Consider the following 27649-nt stretch of genomic DNA (forward strand, 5'->3'; position numbering starts at 1 on the left):
TTTGAAAGGTCATATTTAAAATAAGTTGTCAATAATATAGTGTATGGGGGTTTTTTTTTGCTGTTGTTTATTTCCAAAAATAAGGTATCTACAACTGTACAATAAGGTACAAACAAAAATTTCAAATAGATCACGCGTGAATCACAACTCATACGACATTTATTGTTCGATAGTAATAAGTAATAATAATAATAATAATAATAATTAATGATAATGATAAATACACTTGACACTATAAGATACTCCAATACGATTGTACCTTAACCTAGTCAATCTTAACTTCATTCAACGGGTTGCGTGACGGCAGAGAAAAATATTAAGAGTCGAGATAGAGAGTCAGAGAGTCAGTGAGTGGGATGGTAAACGAGTGTCTCTAAAGGAGAGAGACGTAGAGAAAAATGAAAATTTAATTCTCCGGAATGAAGTATGGATCGTAGAAGCTCGTGTCAAAATTCTCCCTAGCCATTTGATCATCGATCCAGTGTCTAAACCTAGCCACGTCCACGTATACGCCGGGTGTCTCGTCGCCGCATCCGATTCCCCACGCTACGATTCCGGCCTGTTGATACTGATCGGGATTATTATCGAGTGGACACGCCAAAGGACTACCGCCATCACCCTGTAAATATTATAATATAAAATAAATTTATAAATAATAGATTAGACATTATACTTATCATATTATAATTATGATAAATTATAATATTATATATTATAAGTTGGGAATGTACCTACATTGCAAATGAACTTGAAAATATTTGATAATAATATAAATATAATAAGTAATAACCATACCTAATTTGTATTATCAAAATATTAAATCTTAAAGGTAACATGTTTAATGTTTCATTTTCATATTTTAATTTGTGAGTAATACTTTTATTATTTCAGACATAAAATAATAAATTTTAAATATTAATTAGGACAATAGGGCGTTAACTATTAAATAGAACACAAAATGGCTGTAAACCGCGTTTTGTAATGTGAGGTGTGTTGATTATTATTTTTTTTTATTATTTATCTATTTTATATTTTTATCATAGTTGTTTTTGTACTTTTTAAGTGTCTCTGCAATATATTTTTTAATATAACCTATATTTAATTCTATTCGTAATCATGTTTTAAGTAGGTATTTAAGGATTTTATTCGCATGAATTAGGTTGGTAAAATAATAGAAAAAAAAAATAAAATATTTTAAACATATTGGCTTTTTAATGGTTTGATGAAGAACATTTTAATGACATTGTAAGATGAATTGCAATTTTAAAGTAATTGTTTTAAAACCCATTATTTTTATTTTTTGAAACTTAAATAGCTTTTTTTGATATTAAAAATATAAATACATGTACTATGCACATGTAGACATTTAATATATACATACATAAATTTATAAAACAAATATTGTCTTTTGTATTGTGTACTTTAATATATTTTGTTTCAGTGACTATAACGTAGTAAAATACTAAAATAATACATATGGCTAGTAGTATAAGAGGAATAAAATAAATAAAACTTAATAATAATAAATATGTAGATACAATGAAAACCAACTGATTATTAAAAAAAAATATATGAAAAAAACTTGAGATCAGACAACCACACTTTTTACACTTTTAACATATTAAAAATCTTAATCTAATTAATACTCAACCTGTAATACCTAAGTAGATTTAAGATCTCTGTCATAATTAAATAGTTTGTTTGATTACAAAAAAAAAAAATGAATAATAACTGAAAACCAATAATTTTAATGCGTTTTTCAATGTGAATAAAAAGAGATATTGAAGAGTAATAACTAAGAAGTAAACAGGTGTACTTACCAACAATTAAACCTAACATAACCTACTTATCTAACATTTTTAATTTTTAAAATATTTTTCACTTTAGACGATAAAATATTAATAAATTATACATATTAAATATCAAAACAAGGGTTATAACTTATAACAGTTGGTAGATAGTATTATAATATATACAGGGTGATTTTTTTATCGTTGAACACTTTGCATACAAAGTTTATACAAAGTGTTCAACGATAAAAAAATCACCTAGTATATACTTCTATGTTAGGAAACACTTACTTGGCAAGTATCTTTGCCTATTTCTCCGCCAGCACAAATGAAACTCTCGTGCAATTTGTAATTAGGGCCCAACCTGGTCTTTCTTAAGAGATCCAAGCACGGACTACGTGGTACGATCGGCAAATCTATGCTTTTCAAAATGACTTGATATTCGCCGGCTTTACCTAATGACGAATCGAAAATAAATATTTAAAAATAATTAACTATACGTATATAATACCTAATTTTAATTTAATATCAATTTAATAGTTATTTTATATTTAAATCTCATCCAAATAAATATTTACCACTTTAATACTAATCACTACTATGCTACATCGCTATTGTTGTAAATAGATAATCTAATATCAGCTGAGTTCACCATAAGGGTTTACCAAGATTTTACACTAAAGTCAACGTTTATATAGAGGCATTGCAATTTATTTGTAGTAAGTTCCAACATAATGATAAAATAGTTTACACAGTTAAGTTCCCACAAAACAGATATGTTGATTTATTTATTTCACAATTCATAACATCTGATTGCTATTGATTTTTTCGGAAAATATTCATGTAAATTGTGAGAAAAGTGAATTTCGTGTATATAAACACTGAAATGTGTCCAAAACGTTAAACATCAAATTCTCTTCGCTCTAACATGAATACTTGTATTGCGAAAAAATCAACAGATTAATAAACCGATCCTTGAAGTTTTTTCAATTTAAATTTTTAAGCGGAAATAATTGAGAAAGTTTTACTATAAGTATTATGAATACTACATATATTAAACAATATTGGAATATAAAAAAAATTAAATACCTATGAAATATATTTAGTATATCTATATTATTATTATTTATTACTATAATTATACATAGCAGTGTACTAATATAAAATTGTCAAAGTCTATAAGAATTTAATATTCAGAAAGTTTATATGAAATAATAAACGTATTATCTATTCTATAAATATTATTTACAATATCTTTAGACTAAGAAGTAGGTACCTACCTATTTTATGTCTATTAAATCGCCTTATTGGAACTTAAATATGTATATTTTTACCTGTTATCTCTAATGTAGGAACTTACCTAGGTTGGCCCATCCAGATGAAACCCTTATCCCTTATCTGTTACTACATATACCGATAATTCTATAAATTAAAATGTATTGATTTGTTAAAATTGGTAACTGAAAAAAACCAAGGAAAAAAATCATAAAAAGACCAAATTAAAAAAAAACCACGGAAATAATTTAATTTAATAAACTTTATTATAGGTTTTCCTACAAGTAACTGATATATGTATGGGAACTAGAAACAAGTATAATATCGGTCTAATAATAACAAATAAGTAAGACAGAAATTCTAAAAAATTAACTGTGTAACATTTGGATTTTTTTTTAATAGGTCTTTTTTGTGGTTTTTTTTTCTATAACTTAAAAATATATAAAAAATATTATACTGCAGATGACGAGATCGTATACAACGATCGTAAATGATTGAGAAATGTTTTTCGTGCCAATAAAATTGTGTGAACGAATGGAAATTAGGAAATTTATTCAGAATCATCGTTCAATTTTTGTGCTGCAAAGTTTCAAGCTACTTAGAAAATTATTATACTTGAAAAATAAATTAGCTCTTTACGTCTTACACAAATGTAATTACTATAATTAATAGTGTTTATGCTCAATTATGCAATAATATTATATTTGTAATCAAAAATTTGTATAATGTGAAATCTAAAAATATTTTATCAAAAGGCTTTAACATTCAAAAACCAAAAACTATAACAATATAAGTTGTACAAAATGTCTCGAGTAATGTTTTTTAAATATTTAAGCACTAAAATCATTCCACCATTTACGATGAATGCATTATGAGAACACCTCTTATTGTGTTTTTTATGTTTAGTTAATACATTATACACGTGTTATTATATAGTAATTATTTTTAAGTGACATTCTTTTAAGCGATTATAAATTACATTGATCATAAATTTTATCTATAGGTACAACAATATCTGCGAAAAACTTTACTTTTAAAAATTGGAACAAAAATCATTTTTTTTTTTTTTGCACAAATGGCAAATTGTATAATATGAACTTACATTAAATTATTGCTTACTGTGGTAATTTTAGACCAATAACCTACAGTGATCTTTTTAGTACAGTATTACGAACCCTTATTTAAATTGGGTACCAATAATTTGACGTTTCCCCTATGGACTCGTTAATTTTTTTCACGTTAAATAATAAGTGCACTTAGTGATTAAGTAGTTGTGAGAAGAGGGTTATAAGAAAACATAATATTTAAATATTTTTAAAATTATTATTATATTGAATATCCATAATAAGTTTAAAAGCTAAAATATTTAATATTTATTTTTCAATAAATATTAATAAAAAAAAAATATGGGTCAAAATTAATAAAAATTGAAAACCCCATATAAGTTATTCTTATATTATATTAAAAATACACGTGTACAATATTTTTATTTTATAAATTTAAACTTTAAATTTTTACAAAATTTCTCAAAATAACGAAAATTACAAACTACCATTTTGTAGTAGAAATTTGTTAAAAATTTGTTCATACTTTTTATAAGGGCTCATAAGTTGTGAGACGAACTATATCATATGTATTTTATCATTTTTTATTTGATTTGTTAAAAATAATCAAAAGGAATGTTTTCACTTTGTAGTTACTAAAGTTAATATGGTTGAAGTATAAAACAATTTATGTAAGTATAGATACCTACTGCTCTGTTGTATAAAGTGTTGAGTGGAATAGTTTATATGTGTGTTAAATTTAAATTCAATGATATAATATCATTGTATACGAAAATGATTCTGAGCGAAGACAGACCGTCAGTCTACATCACTAAGTATACTTCATGATGTAATGTTATGTTTTTTGATATTACCTATTAAAATAATTTATTTTACCAATTTTTTCCAAAAATATCACTTTTATTACAATTATCACATTATTAATACTTATTTAACTTATATAATTCCAAATTTAATTACTTCTTTCTATAAAAATACTAAACCAGAAGAAATAGGTTCATAATATAAATAGATAATGTCATAAAATAAATCAAAAATGTTATTTATTTATAACAAAATGATTAACATCGTTATTCATCGTTTTAAAATAGGTATGTAATTTTGTTCAAATATATATAAAAAATAATTGTATTTGTATATTGTTTTAATTTTTTAGTTTCAGTATTTCAGATGTAATGTCGATTCTCACACTAGCGTAAACATTTTTCGCAGATATTACAGCACTTTTACAAAATTATGCAAATATAATAATAATTATACAGTTATTATGATCAAACATATGCTAATAATAATTATTACAATTACTGTAATAATATTTAACAGATCAAAAAACTAAATTTTATCACACTTACCGAATATATTTTTGCCCCAGCCACTAGCATGACATCTTTCTTTAGAGAACATGTAATTCTGACTTGGCAAACAAAGAGTGCCCACATTTTCTCTGAGTAAGAATGGCTGGTTTACAATGATCAGTGCCACATCGTTGTAAAGTGCACCTCCATAGTATTGTTCGTGTTTGATTATTTTCAAAACCTGACCGTCTTGTGACGGTAACAGTTCATTTTCCGTTTGCGAATCCCATTCACCAGCGCGAATTATTAAATCGTTCGTATCTTTGCTTTGGTGGGAAAAATAAAAAGATAAAAAGTTCTTTTAATTATCACCTATTGGTATTATTCAATTGTACATAATGTTAATATAATAATATTATAGGTATCGTGATATTACATCTATTATAAAATGAATCATTAGAATAATTAATTTTACACAATTTATCATATACCTATTCACCATATTTAAAAAAATAAATAAAAACCAGAATGTTATTCTCTGTAAAACATTATTTTCGGAATATTCATTAAAGATTTATTTTGTAAAGGTTTAATTAATGGTAATTAATGATAGAAAATCTTGTAAACAATTATGATGATTTTTGGTTGTATGTTAGAAAAAATATATCTAATATAATATTGTATTTAAAAGTTATAGTAGAACTTATTAAATGCAACAATAAATAATAATAATTGATTAAAATTTTACCCGTGTATGCAATGGACTGCAGTCAACACGACTTGTGGGTGAATCAATGAACCACCGCACAAGTAAGTTTGCGAATGGTTGTATGCATTTTCTTTAAGAATCGCTACCATCCAGGGGAACTCGCCGAATTGTGCTTCGTTATGGGAGTTTCCTGTTATTCTGAATCCTACGCCAGCAGGGTTCCGATGGCCACAGATCGTACGCTTCTCCTTGTAAGCTGTATTTGTAATTTCTGACGATTTCATGGGGTCGTAGCAGCACACTTTCAAGTAGTCAGGACATGGACCTTCTTTAAATCTATAGATAAAAATATAAATATGATTATTTATGAGTTTATAACTAATATAAAGAAGAGAATAGATTATTTTTCAAAATATTCCGCTTATTTTAATTTTTAAGGCTTAATAATGGGAAATATTCGTTTTTATTTGTTTTTTTTATTTCTAGCTTTTTTTTTATAAATATTGATGAAATTTTTTGGCTAAATTAAAATACAAAATTTTTCATGAGTTATTCTTATAGTGATTCAAAAACTATAAGAATATAAAGGCACAACTGTTTTTTATTAGCAATTAAAGTTCAAATATTGACGAAAATTTGTCAAAATCATGAATGTTTGAAAATTATTTTGTATTAGTAGCTAAGGATTGAAAATTTAACACAATATTTTCTATAAGTTTAGCTTACAATAATTACAATAATTATAAAAAAAGTTAAGCGTTGACCAATTAAAAACATTTAATCTAAAGTTTAAAATTTTACCAAATCATACCAAATACTACCAAATGAAGTTCACGCGGAAAATAACCATTTACCATCAAATAATTTGAGATTTTTGTTATATTTAACTTAGTTTATATGGCAATATAGGATTAAATTTAGATTTAAAGCAATATTGAAATAATAATATGGTATAATATTTTAGAACGAAACGACAAATATAATTTACAATCATTTGTTTATAATTTTTTTTTTTTTTTTTTGTAATACGAGTATAATATACACAATAAGTAGTTAAAAAAGGCTGATATACCACTTTAGTTCAGAATCATTTTTCATTTTTCTATACAATGAGTTATTATTAAATTCAAATTTAATATTTCTATTGTAATCAACTCGACAATTATAATAACAGAGTGGTACATATACTTTCCAACTTCTTTTGATAATTGAGATTGTGTTAAATTTCAAACATTTCTTATTTTGATTTATCAAAATTTTTTAATTTTGGATACTTCAGTCTTATTTTTTTTAATGTAAAAATTATTTAAAAATCAACTTTCTCATTGACCTAGGTCCTAGAATATAGGTTAATGAATATTTGTACGTGTTATGCAGTAGTTTAAATAATTATTATCGTAATAGTCCCGCACAACAATCACTACAAAATTAAAAATATTTTTCAAGTTATAATTTTTTATAATAAATACACGTATGTACTTAGTTATCTCCCTCTTACTAACGCATATAACATTACACATTTTACATTAATCTATTTTACTTAATTACTCTGTTATTTTTAATACTATAGACTCAAATTACTTATTAAAACATTTAAAGATAAAAGTATTATCTAGGGCCCCACGTCGATGTTTTTTTACTAAAATAGTGAAGAAATTCTAATTATAGTTCAAAAAAGGTCAACAGTATTATTAAAGAATTCCATTTGTTGTAAATGCCAATATTAACATTTGGTGCAGCACATATCAAATATATACGGTTATTTTTTTTTGAATTACAACAAATTTAACAAAGTCAATTTTGTAAAAATTTGATTTTGCGTAATAATCAATTTTTACTTTTGATCATCTCAGCTGACTACTAGATCCATTTTTCTATCAAAATATATATTGAAGTAGAATATTGAAGCCTTTTTACTACTATAAAAAGTATATTCACACCCTTCTCTTACTATTTTCCACTAATATTTCACACAGCATTGTCCATGATCCAATGCTGTCAAATTTCCAAGTAAGAAACTTAATTTAAGTTGTAAAGAAACAACCTAGGTTGTTTATTAGTCACATGTAAATCGATTTTCACCTGATGACTGACTGCAGACAATCAAACACGTTATTCGATTTTAACCTACTTTTTATAAGTACATAAAAATAAAGCAAACGACAGGACAAACCATCCAATCCGCCATAAGATGGATTGCCTAACCAGGCATCGATTTACAATAGGTGACTGATAGCTAGATTCAATCACTATTTTACGTACATACATATTTATATATATTTTTTTTTTACATACAAAAAAAATACTATAGTAAAGGACTTTTCTCTTTAGAAAACCAATTTCTAATATACAACCTTTCTGATCTACTCCCCGACCAAATTTCCGTTATAATTATATTCACTTTGCCCACATCAAGCCGCCATTGATGGATTCCAAATACCAATATCGACTTACACCAGTATTGTAATACTATTTAGTTTTTATAATAAATGATTATACTTTATTACCTTATACGTTAATGAATAAATAAATACACAACACTTAGGAGGGTACAAATTCTATACCAACCATTAGGAATTATAAAGAGTACTCACGTAATAGTCATGTATGGTTGAAGTGCATTCCAAAAATAAAAATCATTTAATCGTTATTCATTTTAATATTATATAATATTATTTTTTTACTTTGTATAGCATGCATTTTTCACTTATACAATATACTTCATGTACCACACTGTCATGCTCGAGAACATTTTTTTTTTCAATGAAAGTATATACTTATGTACTTTAGTTCGTCATAGCAATCAATCTATTTATTATATGAAACTTTAGAAAATATAGATTTAAATTAATCATTAGCTTTACTTTAGACCGACTTCTGCTTTTCAGATTCTGAACGGAGTGATGAATGTATTGATTTTACAATGGTGTGTGTTTTTTTTGTTTTTGTGTCTGTGTACAGCATAAGTAGTCGAAATAATGCTTCAATTTCAAACTTCGGGGTTGGTTTCCGATGGTAAAGTGAATATCCTTGGTGCATTATAGAGGTAAAAAGTAAACATTTTCCAACAGTTTTCAAAAAAATCAAGAAAAACAAAAAAAAAATGACGGAAAACGGGAATTTGTACGCAAAACCAGCTTTTGACCAAATCGATTTTTTTATATGATTGTAATTCAAAAACTAATTACAGTAAATACTTGAAATTTTCACCAAATGTTTATGTTAGTGTTATCTATATACAGTTCAATTTTCAAAACATTTTTTTTTGAAGTGTCGATAAAAAAATGTTGGATGACCAAAAAATTTTGAAAATTTAATACTAGGTTCCTTATGAGTTGTTCTTATTGTAGCTAAAAAACATTAAAAATCGTTCGTCACAATTTTTGTTTTATAAACGTTTATACTTCAAATATTTACGAAATCTATCGAAAACGCGAACATTTGTAAGTAATTTTGAAGTTGAAAAATCATAAAATATTTTGTGTTTATAACTAAGGATTAAAAATACTACACTATGCTTTCTCTAAGTTTTCCTTCAAGTAGTTATAGTAAAAACTCGAAGCATCATTATAGGAAAAATTTTTAAGTGCGTTTGAATTTTAAATTTTTACAAAATAGCGTAACGATAACGATTTATCCTCTAACGATTTTAAATATTTGTTATTATTCAAAAAATATAAGTCATAGATACTGGAAAATTTCACCAGTTATTTAGATTGGCATTTTCTTAACATTATTTAATTTTTAAAATAATTTGCCTTTTTTTGACAACTGAAATTTTCTGAAAAAAATTTTTTGACCCAATAAAAATACTTGAAAATTTAATACAAAAGTTTCTCATAAGTTAATCTTATAGTGATTTAAAAATTATAAGAATACATAGGCACATTTTTTTTTTTTATTAGCATTTGAAGTTCAAATATTGACAAAAATTCGTCAAAATCATGAATATTTTGTAGGTATAATTCATAAAAAATTTTGCATAAGTAGCTAAGAGTTGAAAATTGAATACAAGATTTTTCATAAGTTTAGCTTACAATAATTAAAAAAGAACTTAAATTTTGATGTATTCAGGCCATTAAAACATAAACCACCTTTTATACCAACCACTGGAAATTATATCCTAGGCTGACAAATCATCTTCGTTCAGAATCGTTTTTCATATACAATGATAACTATCATTAGACTCAATATTAACACTCCTAAAATATATAATAGTGATCCACACGGCACCTAATGTACAGCAGAGCGGTATCCACTTATTATCCGCTTTTTTTCATTTGATAATTTTAATTTTATAATTTATAAATTATAATAAATATTTTAGTTACTCTAGTCATAATAAACGTATAGTTATAAAATGATAAGACCTACCTAATATCTATTAATCCTTCTCCATCTGTATTGATGGTCTTGTTTCTACACAAATAATATGGTACGCATATACATTGATCCGATGGTGGCTGTGAAGGTGGTGGTGATGGAAATACTTCCGAAATCACTTTATCAATGTCTGCTGCTGGAATGTCTTCTTGGCCAGATACTGTAGTCATTGTCACTTGAAACAACAACGTGACAAACAACAAAACAGATAACTACAAACAAGAAACAAATATATTATTATTATTTATTAATTATTAAGCACCAAACCAAAATACTCTTTTAGAATTTAGTTTGCACTAAGTAACAAGTATATTTCTCTGTATATAAATACATTAGGTAATCATGATGCATAATTTATTACTGCAACTGTTATATATTTTTTTAATTTACATGATTAAAAAAATAAATAAAAAATTTCAATTTATGCAAATAGCAAATAAGTCAAAATATTTTGAAAATAATACCATGCATATAAAATGATAATACTTGATAAATATTTGTTGGAAATTTCAAGTTTCTGACGAATTATAATCGATAATTTATGTTTTTTATACATCAATATATCATACATCAAGTACCTACATCTTAAAAACAATCTGTACCTACCTACGCTTGGGAATTTCTAAATACAAAACACGATTATTAATATTATTATTATTATTATTATTATTATTTATGCTTAGTAATTCATCTAAAAAATATACATACACGGGTATATATAATCATTTCTAACATCACATTCCGTGATTTTCAAGGCCAAAACAACTAATAGCATAATTATGTTATTATTGTTATTTGTAAGTATTAATTTTTTACATATAGGTATTGATTATTGTTGTATTGTATGTTTATAATAATTATTTTTTAACAGAAACACTTTTTTTAAATTTTGTTAAATACAAATTACCTACTGTACAATATTTTACCTATACATAAATCTTTTAGTTTCAGTTCTGTTGACTGGTGGAGTGATAAATTTAAAATAATTTAATTTAATACCAATTTAGCAAGTAATTTATTTTTACGTAAATTATTCCTCTATAAAAAAATATTAAATTTAATATTAATGTATAAATGTTTATACTTTTGATATTTAATTTGGTAAGTATATAGAATAATTTTCAATACTATTTATTTTCAAATAATACATATAGGTACATTCAAATGTAAAATTTTACTACGACCCAAGAGTTAAAGTAAGTTGTTAATACCGTTCACCGTTCACTTTCCAATAAAACCCATGCAATTACTACACTTTTGAATCCTGTAGGTTATGATAAGTACCTACATGATCTATATAAATAAACCATAAACTATTACATTAGATATATATACCCACACAAATTTAATGATTAGTATATTAAATAATTTATTAGTAAATAACCATTCAACCTTAGAAAAATTATGTTATGTACAAACGTCAAACAGGAAATTTAATTTGTATGATATTATTCAAGTATTAAAAGTTCACTGATAATAGTAGCTATGTATAAAATAATGTCTAATAAACTATACTAGTTAGCTATTTAAAGAAGTTCTGTACTTTTTTCTTGCATTTTAAGAAATTAAGATAAACCTGTAATGAAAAATGACAAATTTCGAAATGGAAGAAAGTCACAGAAACATAAATATCACACTATAAATAATATAAATTATCAAGTTTGATATATTCAAGTTTATAAATATATAATAGTCAAATAATGTTAGTATTGTTAGCTACTTTAAGTTGGACATTCACGATACGCACATTAGAAGTTTAAGCATAGTATGGGCGGGATGGGTAAATGTTCGTAACAAATGTTTGGTACCCAACTAGGTCAGTAGTTTTTACGTAATGAGTAATAATAAAAACAAATTCACCGGCGTCGAATTATACATGAACAATTGATAAAATTAACAATCACTAAAATCACTTAAAGTCCAATCACTGCAGGTCACTGAACCATGTTTAAGGAATCATTAGCTCATTAGTGATTTTTCGCGCAATCCACAATACATACATTTATTTTACAAAAGATTTTTGTGTACAAATTATATTTATGATAAACTACTGATTAGTAGTTGGTTAATTTCCATTTTTATTTTAATAGCTATCCATGAATACAAATCATCAAAAATAATAAATTTTACTAACAAAGTAAATTCTAATAAAACAGTTTATTTATTAAAATTAAAAATGTATTAAATATTTATTGTTCGTCGTAATTTCTGTACGTATATTATATAGCCTAATAAGTATCAATTGCGTACCCTACATACACTATACACAATTCATAATACATGTTTTAATAGACTGTCTTTCCATTTTAAATTAAAATTCAATATTTAGGTAATAATAATATACAGGTTTTTCACATATAATCCGTGTTTACACACTAGGTACACAGTAAAAAAATATCACTAATTTAATTTCACATACTTTCCCGTATAATTTGTTGTTATTAAATACTTGACCATTTTTATTTTAGATGCTGAATGGCCGAGTGGAATACTATTAGTTTTTTTTAATCGAATATTAATGCAATAATGCAACACTATTAATATCAAGTTTGATATTTGGCAAAAAAAAGTCTGTTTAATACACAAAATATTATACTGAGGTAACTATCGGTAAATTGGTTAGTGATGACTGATGAGACTACAATATCCTAAAAACATTAAAAAAAATAGTTTTTATAATTATTTAATACGTATGGCAATGTCAATTTTTTTATATCATATATATATATACCTATATAAAAAAAAAAAGAAATAATTTTAAATACATAGTGTAATATATAATCTGTTTAGAGTTCTATTGTAGTTTTTTAAAAGTTTTAAGTTCTCACGAATAAAGTTTTTAAATTATAACAAGAAAATTAACATCGTTAATATAACGATCGTAGTATAACGATAAATACTTATTAGTTATTAGCTCTAAACAAATAATAATACTGATGGGGAAATTTAAATTAAATTTCTATAATTTAGTCATGAAAAGAAAAGTTTTTATAAATTTTAAACTACAAAAAATTGTGCATTTTTGTGATATTTATGAATTTTGTCAAAATTTAAATATTTATATAAAATATTGTGACTATAAATTTTTTAATTAGAAACTGAACCACTTGTTAAAAAATTTGTTTTAATTTTAAAGCATTTTTTCCCATTCATACATTTTTTATCGACAATTATAAAATCTCAACATTTTTAACAGACTTTGAATAACACAAAAAATGTTAAAAATTAATAAAATTATACCATTTATAAAAAATGATAATACATATGAACATTTGATAAAAATTTCAAGTTTCCGCCGTCATTCATTTTCAATTATGAGTATTGTGACAAAATAAAGAAATTAATTAAATCAAAATCTAGTTTAGCGTAAAATTTCTTATTTTCTTTATTTTTTTGTTTGTTTTTCTAATTATAAAAAGTATTGATCATTTTCATCACCCCTAGAGTATTAGATGACAATATAATATAGATCCAATTTTTCTCCAGAAACCACATCATAGTTGAAAATCGAAGAATTTTATCAAATACTTATCGTGTTCAGTGTACACATCATATTATACATAAATAACTCGCATTATGGTAAAATCAATGCATTACTCGTTTCGCTCAGTATCTTATAGACTACAGGGTAAACATAGATGATGTATTTGAAAACCTTAAGCTAATCAAAATTGTTATTTACCGGAAATAAATGATCGCATGAAAAATAAAAATCACTATTATGCATAATAGTTTTCTACGGAAAACTGTTTATTAATAAAGTGCTTTTACCCAACTAAATTGACAATTTATAATATCGAAGGAACTAAAAAATAATGCCAATAATGGTATGATTCTTTTACTAAAACGTTACTGTGTTTGACTATTTGTCAAACTTCTTTGGAAAGAAATATTCTATTATTAGAAAAGCGTATATAGTGTTTGAAATTTAGCGAGAGGGCCTGAAGAACAGCGGACTTTTAATAGGTTTTTCTAATAACTTATAAATAAATTGTAATACGATTATAATAATTTGAATTGAAATTAAAATATCGTAAAACGCAAAGTATAAATACAACAATTTTCATAATTTAAAATTTATTAAAATGTCAATTTTCATAAGAGGATATTCTACTCCCGCATATGTTTTCACCGTTTTACATAGTATTTCTCATATCTTGTTTAAAAATTAAAATATCTAAAAAATATCAAACGGTTAAATTACTGATAATGTTCTAACCTCCACATCGATAGGATAAATTATTCACTTTAATATTAAAGCTAACAAAACAAAATTGGTTGTGCCGAAACTGAACTCAAATTTTCTATATTGTGCATGGATCAAATAAAAAACAAATAGTGCACTAATTTCATCTTAACGATAAAAATTTTAAGGCCAAAAATAATTTTTAAATTTTGTATTGAACCATTACCGAAATTACGGAAATTTATTAATTTAACACGATTACCTATTCAAGAAAATTTTATTTTAATAGTTTTTTAAACTTAATATTTCAAAAAAAGAACATCTTCAATTATATTTCCTGAAAATACTTAAACTTACCAACATGATATTTTTCAGAAACTAACAATTTTTATAACCATCATTAGATTATCCAGAAAGTATTAGCATAGCACTAATGTAATCACAAATATTTCCATACTCCTAATTATTGTTATAGACACCAAGCGCCAAGCACTCCTACCATTATTTGAAATTTGAAATTTTTCAAATATCAGTTAGTACTGTTATTACAATTATTAGGTGTAAAAATATTATATCACTATGTAATAGTTTACCTACTAGACAAACAAAACCAACAATGGTATTTCAATGTGCCATTTAAACTAATACATGAATTACATTTTTTTGTCTGTCTACTGTTAAAAATAAATACTATATTATAATATTTATTAATATATTATAACTAAAAACTATTTTAATTTTAAGGAAAAAAATAAATAAAAGTATATAGACGGGTGAATATACTAAAATAAATTATCATAAGTCATAAACCTATAATTTTCCAATAGCCAACCGGTATAATAATTAATGAACATACAACATATAGGTAATAAATAAGACCTATTGAAATCGATAATAATGATACAAAATATAAAAAAATGGCCCGTTTTATGTTGAATGTGGGTATAGTTACATATTATACAGGTAAGAGTCAATATGTATTCGTATTAATCGTACTAGTAAACTTTTGTCTGTATATAAAATAATACAAAACCATAGTATAATTATAGTATGGTACTATGGTATAAATTTAAAATTGGTATTACATTATAAATAATATATTCATGAGTCATGACCAATTATGATCGATGACTATAATTTATGAAACATTCAAACATAATATTGTTAGTACGATTAGTATAAAGTATAAATACAAATTATGTTTATATAGAATACACTTATACAAATAAAAATTATAATGTAAAACAAAATAATTAAATCCGTTTATAATTTGAAGTTATTATTTATAAAATAATTCAACAGTCGTTCATTTAACATCAGTAAAGGAGTAATATTACGATTACGGAGACTCAAATATTGTAGTATATAATAATTAAAGAATAATTTTAAATGATATAGGTAACGTTACGAATTTATGAGTTAATGTATTATGGTTATTATGACTTTAGTTTATTAACTTTATTATGCAGTATATCAATTTTATGGTTGCTGGTATTTTTTCCGAATCAAAATTCCCAAATGAACTTTTTTCAGAATAATATTTTACCCGAAAGTCCGTAAGCCCGTAACGATTTTTCCCGAACACCTAATCGATAAATAATATGTATAAAATATAAAAATTAATTAATACAATTAATAATAACATAATAAATTATGTAGTCGTGGTGTAATAATTAAATATTAATAAGACATATGCCGTCGGGTACTATAAAGTGCGATAAAGGCAAGATGCGGCCAACTTTTTCGAAAGTACTATCTTTATATTAATAAATGATTATTAATAGATTCGAATGTATAGTAAGTTATATTTTAGTTATAGGTATAAAGTTTAATAAATAGAAAATACTACGCCACTGTAGCTCCTCGCAATAACAAAATTTTAAAATGTTTTAAATTTCATATTTAAATTGGATGGTGAAAAGGGTAGTTTATGCTTTAATGACCTAAATACGTCAAAATGTAAGTTCTTTTATAACTATTGTAAGCCAAACTTACGGAAAATCTTGAATTAAATTTTAAACTCTTAACTACTTACACAAAAAAAATTTTGAATCAATACAAGAAACTGTGTATTAAATTTTTAAGTATTTTGACTTAGCCAAAAAAATTTAATCGTAATTTTTAAAAACGAATATTTCAAATGCCTATAAATATCATTAAAATAAGCGAAATATTTTGAAAATTAAACCATGTAAAGAAAATGCCAATCTAAATAACTAGTAAAATTTTCAAGTATCTACGACTTATTCATTTGAATAATAACAAAATTGATAAATCATTTGAAGATAAATCGTTATCGTTACGCAATTTCGTAAAAATTTAAAATTTCAAAGCTCATAACAGTCATAACATATTTCTATAATATGGCTTCGAGTTTTCTTTAAAGCTATTTGAAGGAAAACTAATGTAAAACTTATAGTGTTGAATTTTTTAAAACCTTATTAATAAATACAAAAATTGTATGAATTTTCAACAACAAAATAACTTGAAAAAAAAAATCAAAAATTCGTTGGTCACAATCTTTTTTATAAACGTTTAAAGTTCAAAATTTTACGATAAATGTCAATATTGTGAAAATTTTCAAATAATTTTGTAGTTGAAAATTCATCAAGTTTTTATACTTACATTTAAGGTTAAAAAATTAACCCTAAGTTTTCCTTTAAAAAGCATAGAGAAAACTCAAAGCGTTATTATAGGAAAAAATGTTATGAGGGTCTGAATTTTAAATTTTTACGAAATCATGTAACGATAACCATTTACCCTCAAACGATTTTAAATATTTTTTATTATTCATAAAGACATAAAATATAAGTTGTAGATACTTGAAACGTTCACCAGTTATTTAGATAGGCATTTTCTTAATATAATTTATTTTTCAAAAAAATAATTTTAAAGCTATTTATAGGTATTTGAAATATTCGGTTTTTTTATAAGTGTCGATAAAATATTTTTGGGTAAGTCAAAATACTTAGAAATTTAATACAAAATTGTTCATGAGTTAGTCTTACAGTGATTCAAAAATTGTAAGAATAAATAGGCACAATATTTTTTATAAGTGTCTAAAGTTAAAATATTGACAAAACTCGTCAATATCATAAATAATGCAAATTATTTTTTAGTTAAAAATGTATAAAAAATATTATTTAAAAAGCAAAGAATTGAAAATTTAATACTAGATTTTCCATAAGTTTTTCTTACAATAATTAAAAAAGAAGTTGAGCGTTGGCCAATTAAAAAAAAAATTATCTGAAGTTTAAATTTTTGCGTCTCAAAATTCACTATAGTATAATACGATTTTACTATCATATAATATAATATTTTTAGATTTTTGTTATAGTTAAAAATGTCTAGTCGTATAAACTTGAATTTTACACCAGTTTTCTATACTGGGATTTTCTATACATGACTTAATTTTAAGGTATTCAGAAAACATAAATCACCTTTTTTACCACCCAGTAGAAAATATCTCCTAGGCTGACAAATCATCTCCTTTCAGAATTGTTTTTTGTATACGATGATACCTATAATTGCATTCAAATTTAACACATCCATAATAGTGACCTATACTCTACGTCCAATGTTCACTGTTCACTCGATATCTACTGTACAGCAGCGTTACCCACTTGACCCCCTTTTTTATTGTTGTAATTTCTTGAAAAAAAAAAAAAGATTATAAGAAAACTTGCCTTATACATTGCAATGCCTTAAGTGTAATAAATAAAAATGTTATGAATTTTTAACTATAAAATAATTTTTAATCTTCATGATTTTTATGAATTAAACATACATTTAAATTTTGAACGCTTATAAAAAAAATATCGCTATGTATTTTTGGTGTTTTTTTTAAATTTTCAATCCTTAGCTATGAAAATTAAAAATTTTAAATACGTAGTTAGTAGTTAATTATTATTACAAAATGATTTGTATATTTTCGTGCTTTTATCAAAATTTGAATTTCAAACATTTTTAAATAAAAACCTTCAAAGTTGAATATTGAAGCGTTTTGCCTGTTACTAAAACTGACGTCAAACAAAAAAACAATGATTAAACAACCTAATCGCTTCGCTCAGAATCTAAGACATTTTAAATTTTATTACTTATAACTTTTAAGTTATAATTAAGGTCAAACCTATTTAATGATTATCGTATAAACGTATTATTTAAATATACTAGGTACCTATAAGATACCTATAGATATAAACTAATCTACAATTTATAAAATTTTACTGAATAAAATTTAAAAACTAATAGGTATTATAAATGTATAAAAACTGTTTATACTTAATGTAAAATGTTTTTATTTTTCTAGAATACCTACATAGTTATGAATGTGTTAATGTGAACTGAGAAAGACGCGTATTATAGGTACACATATACTTATAACACATTTATGTAAAATATACATTAATGTATTTTTAATTTTAGTTGGTTCCATACAGTAGAACATAAATCAATCACAACATTCAGTAGACTTCAAAATTCATTATTAATTGAACTTACTTAATTTATACCACACTGCCATTATTTTAATATTGTTTATACAGATTGTAAACATTAAACATTCAATATTTAATTTAATTCATATTAAGTATGTTCATAATAAATACTTAATTTTTTAACATGCATTTTATACATTTATTATTTTCTTGTACAAACATATGTAATTAAATATAATAATCTTCGTTATAAGGTTTTGTTTCTTAGTCTGATGCACATGCCACGCGCTATACATTGTGAATATTAGAAAATAATTTCGCAATAAGTATTCGCATTCAGACGAAAAAGTGGTAACTATATAAAACTTGATTTATAACACATCGTAACAGTATTATTTGTCAGTGTTCTTATAGTTTTATAATGTTGATAAGTTGATTGGAAAATGTTATAAATTATTTCAAGTTTTATATAAGATGTACGATCGTAATTGTATAAATATAATATAATTTATTATATTATTCTAATCCTTATAAATAATATTATAGAAGCTACTAAACTAAGCGCCAGCATTAAAAAGTAAAAATTATATAAACAGATGTCATACGAGTATATTATTTAACGTGATTACAATTTGTAATGTATAGTAGGTACCTGCCTAAATAAAGATATGGAATATGGATACTTTGAAATTTCGTTGAATATACAAGATATTAATATCTAATTATGAGTAATTGTAAACGAAACACAAATAATCACTTTATAGATATATATAAGTATCAGATAATATACCTATTTGATATCGATCTTATAAAGATTTAATTGCATTAATATTCTTGAAATTCAAATCATTTAACCATAATATTTTCAATTTAAATACTCTGAAGATAATGAGTGTCTTGGAAATATAGTACACTTTTAGATTTTACACTAACTAGGTACTTTACTAGTAAGATTTCATTTCAGCGTGTGCTTATTAAATTTCACAATTTTGTTATAGATGTTAAAACATGAAAGCTATAAGAACTTATGAATATTAATATCCATTGTTTATTATAATTTGACATCATATCCACGACAATTTTGATCATCTAATTTATGTATTGTTTCCTGCATTACGGTTATCCTTAGATTACACACTTGACTTCTACAGTTACTTAATCGATAACTTGAAAATCATTTTTTTTTTTTTATAGCCGTATTTTTAAAAACCCCTAACTGACATACACTTTTTAAACGGTTTTAGGGTATTTTCAATTTTTTGAGCATATGATAACGATCTATAAACGAATAGTATGCACATTTTTATGAAATGTTTAGTAAACAGCTCTTAAAATGGCATGCATTGTATAGTCAAATTCGCTTGGTGAAATGCGAAAGTTTTATGCTGCCTTCGCAGTTATGGTATACCTATAAAACTTCAAACCTTAAAGTGCAAAATGCAGACAATTTTGTATTTATTCAGTAAAATGCGAATTTCTTATCGAATTTTAGCTCCCTAGTCAGCGGTAAGCGCGATAAGCGCTATCATTTCCATCATAATCCATTTCTTTTTTTCTTGACCTCACACACAACAACATTAAGTACTCGCGTTTTTCACTAAATTTAAATCGAATAGTTGAAATCAAGTCGGCATTACCGTAAAAATTCGAAATACGCCAATATTCAACAATAATTCGCTATACAAGGTCCCTGCGGGACTGAAGCACAGAGCCGCACAATCGCCCACCCGCAATCGCGATTGCAGAGCTCGTTAAAGCACTGAAAACTGCAACAACCGGTTTTACAGTTTTACCGAAAACTACGACCAACGACCGTACAGACGGTATGTTTACGTATAAATTTACGATCCATTCGTTCTAAATACCTATTCGGTCTGCACACAATTCGATACAACCGTCCCTCGTTAGGTACTTATATTATATACGACTACGTCATATCGTCATCACTCACCGGCTGCGCCGAAAGTCTCTTGAGGGTCGGGCCCGACATGTTGTGTCCACCGGAACGACGTCGCGATATCCTCTATTGGGAAATGTTCGGCGCGCCTGTCGGACGGAGTACTCGCCAGCCAATCTGCAGCACGACGACGCAAACTCGACGGACGAACAGAGTAAAATAGATCGCCACCGGATCGGGAGAAATGTGAAAACGATTTAAATTTAACGTCGACGGAGAAAAACACCGTCACTGCGGCGCGACGGCTACTGTCTGAGGGATGGAGTGGGGCGCGGTGCCGTCCTACGGGAACGCGCGGCTGAACGGGTGTGATGGACGCGGACGGTCGCGAGTGTGTACAGTGCACGCGAAAACCGCGGAAAACCGGTGATGGCGGCGGCGGTCCGGTCCTCGTATGGCGGCGTTTCGGGGGACGCAGTGCGCGCGCCGCCGATCGCCCACCCCCCTCTGGTCGACAAACCGGCGCCCGCAGAACGTACCTATATTATAATACCATATTATTAATAAAAATATATGTAATTTTTTTATAATATATATTATACGATTATAACGTGCACGCATAACAGGATTTTTAAAGGTCAGATCATCGTTATTATTATTAATAATATTAAATATATTAATACGCACACGAGTGCCATAATAACACGACATCATTAATATTATGTGTTATACGTCATGACGCAGTCGTACCGTCGTCCGCGGCGATTTAGTGGGATCGCAAAAGATAATATTATAATATGATAATATTATTCCACACAATGTTTTTAATATTATAATATTATGTCCGTGACGACGAGCAAAAATATAAATTATTGTTATTATCGTGAAACCGGTCCCGGATCGGGCGGCGGTACGAAAAAAAAAACCACTCGCCGCTGTCGTCGACGACGGGACCTTGCGAGAGTGTGGCGATCGGCGCGCACAGAGCGCGTCACCTCGGGCAATCTGTACGTCACGGGCCGCCGTTTCAATATACGTCTTTTCAAGGTAGAAAACGTAGCGATCGAACAAACCTATTGAGAGTGTTCGCCGCAGACACCGATAATTCCGCCGAGATTCGTAAGTGACGTGCATTAGATATTATCATTAAAGTTCTGTTTTATATATATATATATATATATATGTATATTTGTAAGTACCTGTACCTATCAATTATGTTTGATTTTTACGCAGCTGAAATCGAAATTGTATATACGTGCAAACCGTACAACGTAAACAAGGAAAAAAGTACTGAACAAGGTACGACCGCTTGCACAGCACGACATAACCTCATCAACAATAATGTTATTAATCTCCACACAAATTTGTTCATACCCTAGCGTTCCATAAACTATACTGCAATGATCGCAAGCCCCTAGGGGTCCACGGAAGTAAACTGAAAATATTATGTATAAAAACAAAAATACCTGCAAGTATATTTAGATAGAATCTATCCACACACAAAACTATACAGAAATATCAAAAGCTGTAACAAGACTATTGATGTAATACGTCGCATCCACTTGATGAAATTATCCATTTCATGAAAATTAATCTAGTTCATGAAATGGTTACTAAAATTTCATATATCGTATATAATTTTGGATCATTTTTATAATCTCTAAGTCATAAGGGGTTCGACGAAAGAAAGATTAAGAAACTCTACCTTCTATGAAAAACAACAGAAATCTAAATACTCAATACGAGTTTTAGATAAAATTGAAAGTTTTTTTTTTTTATAAAAGTAAAATGATGTACCGGATCGTCATGAAAAATTTAATTTAATTGGATATTAGTTGCGAATACTAATTTTTTAGATTATTTTTTTTTGTTATATTATTTTAATGTCAAAAATATAATTCGCACATTTGGTAAGAAAAATCTGTAATTCAAATTTAGGGTTTTTTGAGTTGAAGCTGTAGTTTGCTAGCTATAATTTCTATTTAAAAATGGTATATACAACCACATGTTATAGCCTAACCAACGCCTGTTATAAATGTGTGGTTAAAAAATAATAATATCACCACATTTTGATAATATTTATTATATAGCTTTGTTGTGTACCTAGTTGAATGGTTTTTATATTCAAATATAATAAATAAAGACTAATTAATTCTGATCTGAAGCGTTTTAACATAATACGTATTATTCAACTTGACTTCCAATTGTCAAAAAATAATGAACTGTTGGTCATTTTTGTGATAGTAATAAATAGCTTGCGGCTTTTTATTTTATCGACTATAAAGAGATAATATAACCACGGCTAAAAGCGTAGCCAGGATTTTTATCAGGAGAGTACATTATGCATAATATACGGTGATTTTTAATTGTATTATTATTTTTTATTATTTATTTAATGTTATAAATTTATAAATATTATATTATATAGTACTATTAATTTTTTTTTTTTTTTGAAAAGCAAAGGGGTGCAAGTGCACCCCCTTTTCAGCGCTCATGATAATGGTGGTATTAATTAATCACACGAATACTTAATAACGCATAAAATAATGGCTTAAAATTATTAACTAACATAATTTACCAAATCTGACCATTTTGTTACTCAATATTTATTACTAAAATACCGTAACCTATATAGTTCTCTAGTGTATGTTATAAAGAAATATTCTATTTTATGAGGATAAACTATTAAAACTATTTTTTAATTGCGGAGATCTTATACTGAGCCAGTCAGCCACCAAGATAAATTATGGTATGTGTATTGTGTGTGTATTTATTAAGACGAAGTGAAGCAGTTTAAAAAATTGATTTAATTCGAACATATGAATAAGTGTCTATTACTTTTAGGTCATTATATTTCATAATGAAAACCAAATGTTGAGTAATATGGTTTAAAATTTAAATAAACAAGCAATATCTATAAACAAATATTTATTGATAAGTGATTCCTGATTATACATTATTTTTATTTCTTAAAATATTTACAGTTTGAAAAAAACATATTCTAAAACCGAATTTTTCTTTATTTTTTATTCCAAACATATTCTATCAATAGATTAAATTAATTTAAAGATTTAAAAAAAATTATATTACTACATATTATACAAAATACTAGTACCTACTTAAACACTTATAGTAAAACTTGTTTTTTTTCCAGAGTTCCTTCTCCTACGGGTATTCCACAATATAAATTATAATAGTGGCTTAAAATAAATAAGGCTTATAAACTTAACTGGTAAAAAGTTATATAGATACATAAGTACACATATATTAGTGAAGTCTTAATGAAGTAATGCAATAATTGACATTTTCATTAAAAACAGATTTTCCTGATTAACTATATAAGAAATAATAATTGAAGTGTAAATGTTTATGTATATGAATTTTTTTTGTCCTTTTAATTCTTTAAGGTCAAAGTATAGAAACTTAATTTGTAACTTTTACGATTTTTATGGGATAACAAAAATAAAGTTGAAAATAATATAAATTATATTAGACCGAATAGTTGAATTTAATTTTTTGTTCATTAATTTTGTCCCATATTATATGAATGCTTCATTTTAATATTTTTAGATGAATAATGACAATAATAATAATATTGGCCTTAAATCGAATGAAAAACTTAATAGAGATACGAGATACCTAACTCATGTTAAAAAATACATGTTCGTGGCATGGTTGTAATTCCGTTTATGTTTTCTGTCTCAAACTTCCACTTAGTTAGTTATTTGGTATTTTATTTTATAATTTGTTATACTAGTTGTTATAACTTTTTAAGTGGTTCCATTAACCGCAGATCAGGACAACTTGATAGTACAATATGGACAATATAGTTATTACCGCATGAAAAAATATAAATTATATTTCTTAAACTCAAATTAAAATCAATATAAAAGGAAATTTTTATTGTTTGTTTTAAATTAAATATGCATGAAACTGGTTATGGATATTTTATCACTATTGAAAGTTTATTTAGTGCCACTTTATTTCTAAAATTATGTCAATGTTTTTTTAATTTCCTTGACGTGTATAGAACTATGTGTATATCTGACTAACTAACCTTATCAATAAATATATTTGTAATCAACACATTTTAACTTTATAATGATTATTTTAATTCTATAATTATAAAATAATTCAATTTATTAATTTTTGGGGTGATTTTCTATTTATGTTTGGATATACTCAATTCGCTTCATGTCTTCATCAGTTCAAAAGTAAACAGTAGATACTAACTAGGTAGTAGTATAATACTAACTAGGTAGTAGTATAATATTTTCTTAAAGTATCTAATTAACTAATATTAGGTTAAACTAAAATTTAAAAAAAAACAAATTAGATACTATTATATAAAATATAGTAAAAATCATTTATGTAGTATTACTATAGCTACTATTAAGTATTAACTTATAAGTAAAAACCGAATTCTCGTGCAATTGCATATTTTATTGCGTGTTCTAAATTCTATAGAAACAAGCTACATATCCAAATTAAAAGATTTCGGTAGATTAATTTAAAGAAAGTTTTATTTTGCACAAAATTGTACGTTTTGGGTTTTTTTTTTTTTATAAAAATGTACTAATTTAGGATAGGTAACCAGATTTAAGAAAAGATTATACAGGAAAAAATAATAACAATAATAATAATTTAATTTTTTTTAAATTACCTACTTTTCAGCAGAGCGTTATTCACTTGACCACACTTTTTTACCATAGTATTTGATTATATTACATTCTAAAGTGTCAAACATAATTTTATATCAATCTATTTATACAAATGCTTTTAATATTTCTTCACTTCTTCAGAAACAAAAGAGACTAAGTCTCTCTCAATATTTATGATACTTATTAGTAAAGCGCTGCTGTAACATACTGCTAAATAAAATAAAAACATAAAGAATAAAACTACATAGTTAAAACTATGGATATTTGAAAAAAACAATGACGTAGAACTTAGGGGGTAAAGTTTGGGGTGCTCCAGCACCCCCGTGAATGAGCCTGCAATGATGAATTATAAAACAATTCAGTTGAATATTGATTAACAAAATTTATTTTAAAATTATTAGTTATTAATACACAATATAATTTTTTAGATAGAAGAATCTTTTTGCGGTATTTTCGACAATATTTTTTAAATATAAATTAAATTCATGCCCCTTTCGTATGCAAGTTTGGCATAATATTAATCATTAATTATATGATAGGCTCTCATTCTCTCTAAACGCTCTATGATAATAACATTAAATTATAATATTAATCATGAAAAATTAATTTATATTATATTCCAGTAAACATTGAAAAGAAATGTACGTAATAACAAAATTTTACATACGTTTTGTCTACCCGTATTTGTTTCAAATCACTATCACTCACATCATTCTCTGTAGTTTTTTTTATTAAAATACACACATTAATAATAATTGTCGTTATTATGCTATACGTTTTTCTCCGATGATTTAATAATATTATTATAATAATAATTATGTATTAGTATTTATATTACAATATTATTATAATATTATTAAAATAACTTGGTAACTCTTATTAATAAAAATTTAATTCATGATGTTTTGAAATAGATATTTCGGGAAATTGTAAAAATACCTAATTAATATCTAATACTTTCTGTACACTATACATACCATCTTTACCAACACTAAAAATTAACAATTAGTTATCGGTCTTTATCTAACGGTTAAATGAACATATGCATTTTAAGTTTTTACAAAATCGCATACAATAACAATATATAACAATATTTGTTAGTATTCAAAATTTAAAAGTCGTAAATACTTAAAACTTTCACCAGTTATTTAGATAGGCATTTTCTTATTATAATTTATTTTTCAAAATATTTCGTTTATTTTAAAACTATTTGTAGGTATTTGAAATATTCGTTTTTTTATTTTTTATATATTGATTTTACTGCAATGATGTGTTTTTTTTTTTTTGTGCTCAGAATATATTCTTCTATATTCTTTATTTCTAAGTTATAACTTGTCAAAATAATACTTTAATTTCAAACTTCGAGGGTGGTTTTCGAGGGCAAAGTGAATATCCTTGGTGCTTATTTAAACTGGATAAAAGTAAACATTTCCCCAGCTTGCCCCTCCTCTGGGCGCTTATGATTTAAAAGTAATTCTGTAGTTGAAAAACATAAAATGTTTTGTATTTATATCTAAGGTTGAAAAATTCAACACTAAGTTTTTCATTAATTTTCCTTCAAATAGCTGTATAGAAACTCGACACATCATGATAAAAAAATTGTATGTGCGTTTGAATAAATTGCGTAACGATAACGCGATTTATCTTCAAACGAATTTAAATATTTGTTATAATTCAAAAGGTAGGTACTTGAAAATTTCAACAGTTATTTAGATTAGCATTTTCTTTGCATAATTTAATTTTAAAAATATTTCACTTATTTTAGCATTTAAAGTTCAAATATTAATAAAAATTCGTCAAAATCATGAATATTTGAAATTATTTTGTAGGTATAATTCTTACAATTTTTTTTATGTAGCTAAGAGTTGGTAATTTAATACAAGATTTTCTATAAGTTTGGCTAATTATAATTATTATAAAATAAATTAAATTTTAGTGTATTCACGCCATTAA

At 25.6% G+C, this 27649-nt stretch overlaps 1 protein-coding gene across 1 annotated transcript; it reads right to left on the reverse strand.

Annotated features, from left to right (window-relative positions):
* Positions 1-141: 141 nt before the first annotated feature.
* Positions 142-21413, reverse strand: LOC114125054 (phenoloxidase-activating factor 2). The gene is made up of 6 exons (XM_027988529.2): positions 21090-21413; positions 10508-10728; positions 6173-6469; positions 5482-5750; positions 2082-2245; positions 142-619 (listed from the first exon to the last, which is right to left on the reverse strand). Exons 1-6 carry the CDS (start codon positions 21126-21128, stop codon positions 407-409), a joined length of 1203 nt encoding a protein of 400 aa, XP_027844330.1. The 5' UTR covers positions 21129-21413; the 3' UTR covers positions 142-406.
* Positions 21414-27649: the final 6236 nt, after the last annotated feature.

Source organism: Aphis gossypii, chromosome X (genome assembly GCF_020184175.1).
Source record: "Aphis gossypii isolate Hap1 chromosome X, ASM2018417v2, whole genome shotgun sequence".
In the NCBI taxonomy this organism is placed as follows: Eukaryota; Metazoa; Arthropoda; class Insecta; order Hemiptera; family Aphididae; genus Aphis; species Aphis gossypii.